At 44.4% G+C, this 11,314-nt stretch overlaps 1 protein-coding gene across 1 annotated transcript in view; it reads right to left on the bottom strand.

Moving 5' to 3' along the window:
- Nucleotides 1–5,206: 5,206 nt before the first annotated feature.
- IL17RD (interleukin 17 receptor D) overlaps nt 5,207–11,314 on the bottom strand; it is a 68,297-nt gene continuing 62,189 nt past the window's right edge. The window contains exon 13 of the mRNA XM_043886306.1: nt 5,207–11,262. Within this exon, the coding sequence (XP_043742241.1) occupies nt 11,150–11,262 (113 nt within the window). The 3' untranslated portion in view covers nt 5,207–11,149. The remainder of the gene's footprint in view (nt 11,263–11,314) is intronic.

Here is an 11,314-nt window from a genome sequence, read left to right as displayed (position 1 = left end):
CCACAGTTCAAAAACATCAATTCTTCAGCGTTCAGCTTTCTTTATAGTCCAACTCTTACATCCATACATGACTACTGGAAAAACCATAGCTTTGACTAGACAGACCTTTGTTGGCAAAGTAACTTCTCTGCTTTTTATTATGCTGTCTAGGTTGGTAATAGCTTTTCTTCCAAGGAGTAAGTGTCTTTTAATTTCATGGATGCAGTCACCATCTGCAGTGATTTTGGAGCCAAAAATATAAGAAGTCACTGTTTCCATTGTTTCCCCATCTATTTGCCGTGAAGTGATGGGACCAGATGCCGTAGTCTTGGTTTTTTTAATGTTGAGTTTTAAGCCAACTTTTTCACTCTCCTCTTTCACTTTCATCAAGAGGCTCTTTAGTTCCTCTTCACTATAAGGGTGGTGTCATCAGCATATCTGAGGTTACTGATACCCAGCAACATCTACTGTTATTTTGTGTGCTTTTTTGTTTTCCATTTAACATATTGTGAGCCTTTTCCTTGTGATAAAATATTCTACATGACTGTTAAGAGCTGCCTGTTGGTCTGTGGTATGAATGTGCCTCTTCTTATCAGCAGTCCTGACTGGTACCTGGTTTGATCCTCACTTCTCAGCATCGAGGATAATGCTTAGTGATGAAAATCTTTGCATAACTAACTTTGATACACAGTTCTGGTTATTTCCTACAGAGAAAATGCTAGAAGTGGATCACTGAAAGGAATATTCAAGTCTTCTGCCTTTAGCAATGTTCAGATGCCCCCCCCCCCCACACACACACTTTCTTTGAAAAGTGTGGAGAATCCAGTTGATGAAGCAACACTAACCTTCTCCCCCAGGAGATGGTGACACTTGTGAAGGAGTAACGTGTTCATCTCAGTGTTCAGACCTAAGCAATATTCTGCAAGCAGCTAATACAGTAAAAGACTTCTTTCTCTAAAAGCAAGTCCCATCTGCTCTCATAATCTGGGCTTGAGGAAGACCTGAGAAGCAAGACCGGGAGGTGGAGTGGAAAGATAGACAGGTGTTTCAGAGCAGGAAATGCCTGGGTTCAAATCCAATGTCGCCCTGCCCTGAAGGTGGGATGTTACACCTAAGCCATAAACCCTGCTGGGAGTATGGGATGCGCCCAGGTGGTAGCAGGTGTCCAACTCACAGGGGTGACTCTAATACACAACAGGTCATCACCAAGCCTAAGTCTACAGTCTGGACACAGGACCCACAGGGAGTACAAACTTGAGACAATGCAAGCCACTCGGCAGGGGATGTAGGACACCCCAGTGGCCCTCAGCTCTGGAGATCATGGTAAGCGAATGGGATCTCACCCCAATTTGCAAAGCAGGAATAGATGCAGTTTACTCTTCTGGGAAGCCTTTTGAAATGCACTAGCAACTGTTCCTGCTTACCCTGATGACAACTGAGACAAATGATGGCTGTGTGCACTTGCCACGTGCCAGGCACTGGACTATCCGGACTATCCCCTCCATCTGCTTTATCCTGACAACCACACCATAGGCAGGTGCATTTTTATCACCATCAGACAGAGGAGGAAACTGAGGACCAGGGAGATGAGGTAACTTGCCCTGCTGACCAGTCAGTGGTAGGGCTGGGGTCTTAAGCTGGTTAAAGAAGCAAAGCCCAAGTCCAGCCCACATGGAAGGCATAAGCAAGGGGCACAGCCTGCCCTCAAGGAGCAGCTGAACTAGCGAGTGAGAGGGTCTGGCAATAAACACGGGAGCTGCTCCTGAAGGCGTGTGTCAGGACCTGAATGAGGGTGGACAGTGGTCAAGGAAGGCCTGACTGGTTGGAGACTTCGAGAGGGAGAAGGAAAAGTATGGCTCAGAGGGTCCAAGACAGGACCACACCAGTGAGGATCCTCAAATTCTGCTGTGGCGACAGAGAAGAAAGAGAAACACAGAGAAAAAAGAGGTTGGCTAAGAGCCAGGTAATAACTTTGGGGTTCACTTCTGGGTTATCAGCAGTTTACAAGTAGCCATTTCCTGTAGTTGGTCCCAGCCAACTGCCTGCAGAACTGAGTCCTCCAGGAGACAGGGACTCCACTGTGGTCACTGAGGCCCTCTGCTACCCAGACCAGGGCTAATGGAGATATCTATCACTGTACATCCCTTAACCTGCCCCAGGTGACCACATCCCCAAAGGCAAGGGGGGCTCACTGTGTACTGGGTTCTATGACTGTAACTCTGCTTGGGCTCACAGTTAAGCCTCACCTCAGCTCCATTTGGTACTGAGCTATTACTTATTTCCCAGATGTAGAAACAGTCCTGATTGGCTCAAGTGACCTGCTTAAGAGTCCCCCCAAAAGTCGCAGACTGAGATCTAAGTTCCGGGTACCTGAAACCAAAGCCCCACTTTAATCACAATGATTAAAGAATCTCGTCAAGAATGCACAGTTATATAACCGTGTGCAGGATCTTCAAGTACATAAACCAAAGGCAGGTGCTGCTTATGTTTGCCTTCTCTCACCAGTCACACTTTGGCCTTTGCTGTGAGTTCCGCCTGGCCTGGCCTTGCCCAGCTGGTGGGGAATATCCATGCTTTGTCTGGGACCTGCCACCTGGCCTGCTCCCTGGAATGTTTTGACCAGCCACATCAGGAAGAGCGGTCCTCAACCTAAGGACCATCACTCGGTCTCTGCATCCCCTCCAGCTTCTAAAACTTGGGAAATCCCCCCAACCACGAGTTGGTCGTCGTCGGTTAGAGGAACAATCACTGCCTTTGTTCACAGCCAGAGCAAAGTGTGGTAGTCCAGCACAGGGACCTTAAAGCAACAAATTCAGAAAAATGTCTGTACCTCTATCAGAGCTGAAAGATGATCAGGGGACAATGAGCCCGGTAAATGGGACACAGGCAGATCTGAGAACCCAGTCAACTGTTACAGGCTATGTACAGTCAACTTTTAAGAATCCTGCCTTAGTTTAGTTTTGTGAGGAGCACCTCCCCCTCCACAAGCCCCATGCCTTCCTTCCACAACAGTCACATTTAGACCCATCCTCTTCTCTTAGGAAAAGAGATGATTTAGCGTAGCACGTAACAAAGGTGCTCCAGGAGACAGGGCCCTGTGCCCGAGCCCTGTGCCCGAGCTCCTGGGCTGAGGCTCCTATCAGCAGGGAACTCTCTTCTACCCATGTCCATAGGGCCCACAAGTAGTCCAAAACCTGCTCTTCCACAGAATAAAAACCGCTATTTACCACACGGCTAGCACTTGCCAAGTGTGGCTGAGGGTGCTCTATAAACCTCAGCTCATATAAGTCTCACAATAACCCAGTGTGGTGGGTATCAGTCCCATCTTGCAGATGAAACAACTGAGGCTCAGAAGAATTAGGGGGTTTGCCCATAGTCCCATACTGAGAATGAGGTGGAAGCGAGATGGCAGGGATCATGTATATCTTATTCATTACTGCATCTCCAATACATATTTTAGGCTCTCAAATAGATATTGTAAAAAGATTTTATTACCTATAAATGTGAAAGATGGTCTAAAAACCCTCTAGAAAGAGGCCAGGGAGCCAAGTCTAGTGATCTTGCATTATTTTTCGTTAATCTCAAAGACCCCATTTAAATTTTATCTCCTTGCAAAAGGCCTTACCCCTTGTTTCTGTCTGTCCTGCCCTTCATTCTATCTCCACTATTCTTGAACCACTTCTGATTTTGTTCCTCTCAACTGAGAAGACAGGGTAGTGGGTAGGGGTGGGAAACGTCTTATTGAGTCCTTTATTAAGGACTCACTATGCCCAAGACGTGCATGCGTGCTCAGTCGTGTCTGATTCTTTGCGACCCCATGGACTGTAGCCTGCCAGGCTCCTCTGTTCATGGGATTCTCCAGGCAAGAATACTGCCGTGGGTTGCCATTTCCTCCTCCAGGGGATCTTCCTGACCCAGGGATCGAACCGGCCTCCTGCACTGGCAGGTGGATTTTTTACCACTGTGCCACCAGGGACACCCATGCCTGAGACAGTGAAGGTATAAATTATGTCTCCTTCCTCATCCACCTGCTTATTGCCTGTAGCCTCTTATTCAACTAAACCTAAATTAAGTGTCTCCTAATTAAAGCCTGTAAGGGGGAGCTGGTCTTTATGCTACATGAAGTTTGCATTTCTAAAACAAAGTAAATAAAGCCAGTGGTGAGGTCCCACAGATGTTGGCAACTGTATGAACCCAAAGCAGATATAAAAATGGACTCTTGCTTTTTAATACCATGGTAAAACTTAGGGCTTCTCATGCTGTCCAACGACTGAGCGACTTCACTTTCACTTTTCACTTTCATGCATTGGAGAAGGAAATGGTAACCCACTCCAGTGGTCTTGCCTGGAGAATCCCAGGGATGGCGGAGCCTGGTGGGCTGCCGTCTATGGGGTCACAGAGTCAGACACGACTGAAGAGACTTAGCAGCATGCTGTCCAAAGAGGATTTTCTCACCACTAACAGGAAAGAGGTATTCACTTACTGCAGCATCTACCTAATGAGATCCTTCCAATGGAGTCCTTTTAGATCCGTCTGCTTAACATCTGAACCAGCTGTACTCTCAATATGTGGACTGAGGAGGGAACCAACTCGCCGTAACCTGCTACTCAAGTTTTCTTCTTCTTGGAAATTATGTTGAGAGACAGTACAGCCCATTGGTTAGGAATGAGGATGATTCAATCAGATGTACGAATCCCAATGTTGCTGACTTCTTGTTTGTGCCCTCGGCAAAGATACCCCGTTTCTGGGTGTCAGAATCTCAAAAATGAGACCCCAAAGTTGACATACATCAGGGATAGAACTCAGAGCACATGGCACACAGAAGATAAGACACCATCTGTCAGAAGAATGAACAGGCACCGTTTTCTTTCTGAATGACAGGAAATTTGTGGCTCCCAAATTTCAGCATCCATCAACTTCTTTTCCAATTTCTTCAAAGAAAGTCCATTGTTCTGAGAATCAAATTTCTCCTCGAGGTAAGTGTCCCTGCCCCTGTTCCAGACACCGAGGAGACAACAGGTATCTGACCGACAGAGGGTAGAGTAAACGATCAAGGGCAGCAGGTTCCTTTTCCTGCAAGTATCAGACAGACCAGCCACCCTGACCTACTCCTCCTCCTGGGTAATCTCTCTCCCTCTCAGAACGAGGGCCCACAGAAAATTGTGCTAGGAACCCCAGCTATTCAGGAAACAGAAAACACGACCTAAAATAATGAGCCACCACAATCTTAAAACAAAACATTTTATTTGATGCAGAGATTCTAGGGTACAAAAACAACATTTTGCAAATGTCACCTGTGTACTACTATCACCTATTTACAGAGTTATGTACAAATCAAATAAGACAATAACATCTTCAATGTAAAAATATAGCATACTGCTACAGTCTGCTGGTCAGTGCTCACTATTCCATCAAAGCTCACAAAGGAGAAACTTAAAGATGAAACAAAGACAATGGCAATAACCACTGTTCCACAGGCCTTCCCCCCAGACATAGTAATAGGGAGCTTCTGCAGTGAAAAACAAAACATACAGTGAAAATAAAAGTCATCTACTCTCTAAATGAATACATTTGGTTTTTACAAAAGCTTTTGCTCTCTCCAGACTCACTACATCTTTTTCTTGAGACAGAAAATAACCACTTATTAAAAATAACATGCTTACACATTAGCGACATCCAATGGTAATTATTTTTTGGCTAATGACTGGAGCGGCCAACTTTGTCTTTGTCACATACAAACAGAAGATAGCTTCTTTGAATCTTCTCCACTGAAATTTTCTTTGATAAAAACATCAGATACACAGTCATAATGGTTTGCTTTTGTCAGACATCTGCTTGTACAAACCACAGTGCTTGGTCAACTTGGAGCCATGGCTCCAGCCCTTTAGAATACGGACACGTTCCTTGTGGAGTCTGTGGTCCTCACTGAATTTTGGAGAGGAGTTGAAGAGCAGGAAGGAAGGCAACTGCCCAAAATTCCCAAGAGGGCCTCACTTGCCCTATTAGCAAATTAGCCCTTAGCAACTGCTATCTTGTCTGTGGTTAAAGTCTGCACCATTTAATAATACTGTGAGTCATGAATTAAAGGTGACATATACAGATATATAAAAATAGAATCCAAAATTGGGAGGGAGGGGTGGTTGCCACTCAGAAAGTAAGAGCTGGTCTTGAAGAAGCTCGGGAATGACATCAGACACATCAAGAATAAGCACCAAGTGTTTGAATACACAGGGAAAAAAATAACAAACCCACATATGATAGAGGACTACTGCTGAGAAAAAAAAACTGTAGTAAGCAACCTTCAAAATGAACACAGGTGATATACCACTTTTAAAAAAGCGTCTTTATATTTCTAAATAGTAAAAAAAGCTGGGTACGTAAGAATTTCTGTTAATCCCCATCCTGAGCCTGGCTTTCACAAGGCACCAATATGAATAAGGCACCACATTCTATTTGGGCAACTAAACTGAGTGTGAAGCTGAGAAACAGAAGGACAGTGAAAGTTATTAAGCCCCTGGCAAGCAAGAGCTGTGAAGAATGAGTAGGGGTGAGATTATTTATCACTGGAATAAAAACACTAGAGGGATGACTTCACTGTGGTTTTCAAATACACGAAGGTGACCAGCTGTTCTTTTTCCACTACATGCTGAACAAAAGAAGGCTGGTTTGAATTTCTATAAGGAAGATGTACAAAGAACTATCTATCAGCAGGGTAGGTTACAGAAGCTCCTTCGCTGAAAATCCAGTATCACATCCACAGCCAAATGTCTGAAATAATTCATGCGCAACCCTTCCTGTTTGACACTATAGGGGCCCCTACCAGATAATCCAAACTTTCTCTCACCCCCTAAGCTCTGCAATCGGCATGAAAGCTATTGGCTTACAGTCTGATCTCCTTCTGTTTATTTTCACCCTGAACCTGGAAAGGAGGTGATATAGCAAGGATGATCCAACTCCATGAGGACTCCTGACTGGTATCTCCGTATTCTGTCACACATCTCCAAAACAGATCAATTTACAAGTTATTTAAAACCGAAGACAGGGCAAATGCCTGGCTCTAGTGGATACTCAGGACTCCTTGCCATACTCTTCACAATGTCTGCTTTCCTCATTAGGGCCTGGCCTAAGCTCAGCATTAAAAAAAGTGATTTATTTTTTTTAAGTGATTTAATTCATCTAAAAAAGTGATTAAGCCAAGAGTTAAAACTATAAATAAGGTCCTTTAAGGTGTGGAATTTAAATGAAACTGCTCCAAGTGTCACATTTTTTAAATGAGGACAAACCTGATTTTGAAATTAACAGTTGCCTTGCCTTTTCCTTAAGATATATGAAGTGTGAAGAAACAATCGAAAGATTTCAAATATATTCACAATCATAGCAAATTTCTTTAGGGAAGCAATGGGTAAAAAAAAAAAAAAAAAGCAATCTATCTTCTGGCTGCGTTTAGCAAGAGTATTTTCTTGTGGTACCAGACATCTGTAATTACCATGGATGCCTTTCTTTTCAAATCTTCTAAAGCAGATGTGGCAAATTGATAGCTAGTGGGCCAAATCAGGTCCACCCATGGGTTTCCGGAATTCAATTAAGAATTTTAGTGCCCATACTAAAGAAAAATAATCAGATTTTTTTCATGTAAAACTGCAGATTCTCAGTTTCTCTTGAAAAATGGGACAATCAGGAAACACTATATGGTCACAACTGGTTGGAGCGGCTGCTCCCTGTAGATGCAGCACAAGGGTGTCTGCTGGCCACAGTCTCCACCAGGCCCCACTGTCTCTCTGAGCCTGAGAAGGGTTTGTCATCACACCTTATTTATCACTACACTTGCTACAGGGGGGCCACCTGAAGGAACAGCATTTGTTAAGTAAGAACAGACTCTTTCCCAACAATATCAACTAGAAAAGGCTCATAAGCTTCTCATTGCCATTGTCCACCTCTCTCCAATAAAGACAGAGTAACTCCTCTCTCCTTAAGAGAGCCCCATGAGTGCTGAGGTGGTTGCGGACTGCAGGGCTTTCTCTCTTTAGGGAGGACAGTATGTCATTTCTTCACCAGGAATTAAAAAAATAAAAAAAGCTTTTTTCTTCCTTTGCTTCTTTTAAAGGAAAAGACAACCCAACTCTGAACTTCTGATCTGGGACTGTCTTCAATCATAATTGTGTCAACTAAAAACTCTTTGTCTCATGACTTTTATGGCCTCTCTCATGTTGGGCTCAAAATACTATTACCTGACTGGGTCACCCACTGAAATCCTGGGACCTGGGCCTGGATGAGTTCTGATTCTCTGGAGATCAACGTGCCTCACAGCCCCAGGCCTCAGTCCTCCAAAAGACTCCTGCCCCTGTATGACTGGGCTGGGCCCATCCAGGCAGTCCCCACTGCTTGTAGCTCATCTCAGAGGAGAACACACCTTTGCCTGGGCCTTCATCCACCTGGTCATGCTCTAAGAAAAGCCGACTGTGCCAAATGCCAATGTGTTATGTGTGGCAGACATGTAGGGCATCGGCGAGTCAAGATAAACAACTAGCTCCCTCATTTCAACTACCTGCCCTCCCCGGTTAGCTGAAGGAAGCCTGGACCTACCTCTGGCCTCCTGTACAGAGGATACCACCTAACTGAGCTACAGAGCCTTTTACTCTCGGGATGAAGGCCCTTCATTGAGTTCATTCCCATATTCGAATTCTTGGTTCCCCAGCCTCTGAAAGCCTGACTTTTGAACCTTTATCTGAATTCTGTCCTATGATTTCCACCATCCAGGACCATTCGTGAGTCAAAAGCACCTCTGCGAAAACAACGTTTTGCATTAATCCATACGGTAACCGTTCCCACTTCCAGCATGAAGTGAGGAGGGGTTAAAAAAAAAAAGTGAAAGTAATAAGACAACACTAGGAAGTTGGACTTCTCAACTATTCAGAGCTGGGCATTCGCACTGTCATTTTCATTACTTGGTACAAAAGTTTGATTTTGCTGAACATCACAATCTTTAGTATTTCAAAATAAGTACCTAAACCCTAAATCCAAACTAAAGCATCACTTGATTTTTGGCCAAGCACAATTTTTCCTTTCCATTTTCCGAGTGAGTTTATTTAGCAAGCTCTCTGCCCATGCTCACAGAACTCAACTGATGCTTCTTATCCAGTCTTTGACTCTGTTTCTGGGGCCAGTTTCTCAGAGATGCCTCCTTTCACGTACAAAGCTGAACGTCTATTCTAAGGCAGCTCCTAATGGCACTTCTGGGGTATGCACCATTTCTTGACTTCAGTAAGAAATCATTCTGAAAATGTTCCAAAGTGCATTTTCATACATTAATAAGACTGACCTATCTCCTTCACAGAATGGATGCCGACAATGAATGGCAGGACACTCACGGGTGCGCAGAAACTCTACATTCATCTCGGATTCCACAGTGGCAACATGGAACATCCCTCCTCCAACAAGATGCTTGGTCTTACAGGGGAGACAGTTCTGCAGCCCACTTGTCTCTCCCTCAGAGCAGCTGCAGGAAACTCGATGCCAGAGAACAGACAAGCATGTTCTTCTCCCAAGAAGCTGCCAGCTGCCTTTAGAGCAGGCAGTGTGGTATTTGCATCAAAGATACACACAAACCTCTTCTTTCCAGCAAGGGTGCAAGCCTTCCCTTCTCCACCTGCTGGGCATGAGCCTCGAAGGAAAAGTCCTCCCCTCCCCACTTCCGCACACCCCACCTTAGGATGCTTCTCAGTGTCCCCCCCTCAATATTGGTCCTATTTTGTGAAGGAGTGAAAATCAGGGTCCCTGGTATTGGTGCCAAAATCCAACAGCATTTATGAAAAAGGCAGAAAAAGATATTCACTCCCCCTTAAGGTCATGGAGATGGAACAACTATTTTCCCTTTGGAAACTAAAATTCTGTACAGAAGTCACTCATAAAAACAGAACATATACTTCTCCCTTTTAAAGCAAATTCTTTCCTCTTAAGCTCTCAATACCTATTTTTGGTAGAATGAAGTACAAGAGACAAATCTTTAATTGGGTAAGTCAAACAAAAAGAAAATGAAACCTTATTCACAGGCTGGGGTTGTGAGGGAAGTACTTTAAGATTCAAGAATTTAATGATTTCAGGTCCCATGTCTTCTCTAGACAATACTTGAAGAGCACATTCATCTTTGTAACAATCCCTTCCTTTTCACCTTCTTAAAAAGAGGTTTGTCATTAGGTAAAACAAGTTCAGCAGATTAACTGGCTACCACCTCCACATACTGCTGTTTTGTCAGTGGATTCTCATCCCTAATTTTCTGTTCAGAGCTTTAGACTAGAGGTCAACCAAAGCACAAATTACAACTTCGGTGAATACAGCCCAGTTAGGTATCAGTTTCTTAAAAATAAACATTTAGGCACCAATATCTGAGATTCAGCAAAGTAAGTATAAGCCAGGGAAACTTGGTGGGCAGACCTGGCCCCTGAGTGATGCCTATTCAGATCAAGATGTGGCCCCAGTGCCCTCTGCACATTGACCAACCCATCTCAGAAAGAATGGTCTAGATGGTGATCGGCCTGGCCCTGCAGCCCCCTCTTTGGACAGACATGTCCCCCAGTAATATATAAGACTCATTTTTATGAAAAATGACTGTATATTCAGCTACCTTCTTGACCTCTGACTCCAGAGCTTTTTTTTAAACACCCCTGGCATTGTAAATTCCATACCAACAATGGAAAGAGGCATTATCTTTAACTACATGGATTCCAGAGAGACTGGCACTTGACTTCTGTGGGCTGTAGTGGCATCAAAAGTGCTTTTTCCACACAGCATTTCAAATCAAAACAGCCAATAGCTAACTGGCAAAGTTTGCACAGATAAATTAAGTCTGAATGATCAGTGCAGGTATTTTCCTGTTTCTTCCCTACCTCCCAAAATTGGCTCTAGTCCAAAGTCTGACCTAACATGGCAAGCTGCTGTCAGACAGTATGGACGTGCCTTTCACAGTTCCACATGGTTTCAGAGAACTGGAGACTCTGCCAATATATTTGGTAGAGAATAGAGAGGCAAGGAGAGCAAGTACTGGCCAGGATTTCGCTCTGAATATCCTTGTAAGAGACCTCAGCTCCAAGTGGGCCACATACCCAGAGAGATGAGCTGGGGAACCAGAGAGAGGCGGCAGCTAAAGTGGCAATGCTTAGACTCTTCCATTCTGTTACAAAGGGGCGACCGTGTGGAGTTCACCAGTGTAGCTGCAGCAACCAGGTTCTGCTTTGCATGCCCCTGAGGCAAGGAGCTTGGAAGGAAGGGCAGGAGGGTCTTCCTCACCTAAGAAAAGAAGAGAGGGCAGAGTCACATGTTACTGCTGGGTGCTCAGGCC

This window comes from Cervus elaphus, chromosome 24 (assembly GCF_910594005.1).
Source record: "Cervus elaphus chromosome 24, mCerEla1.1, whole genome shotgun sequence".
Classification (NCBI taxonomy): Eukaryota; Metazoa; Chordata; class Mammalia; order Artiodactyla; family Cervidae; genus Cervus; species Cervus elaphus.
Note: the sequence above shows the minus strand (reverse complement) of the source record. Positions and strands in the feature narration are given on the sequence as shown.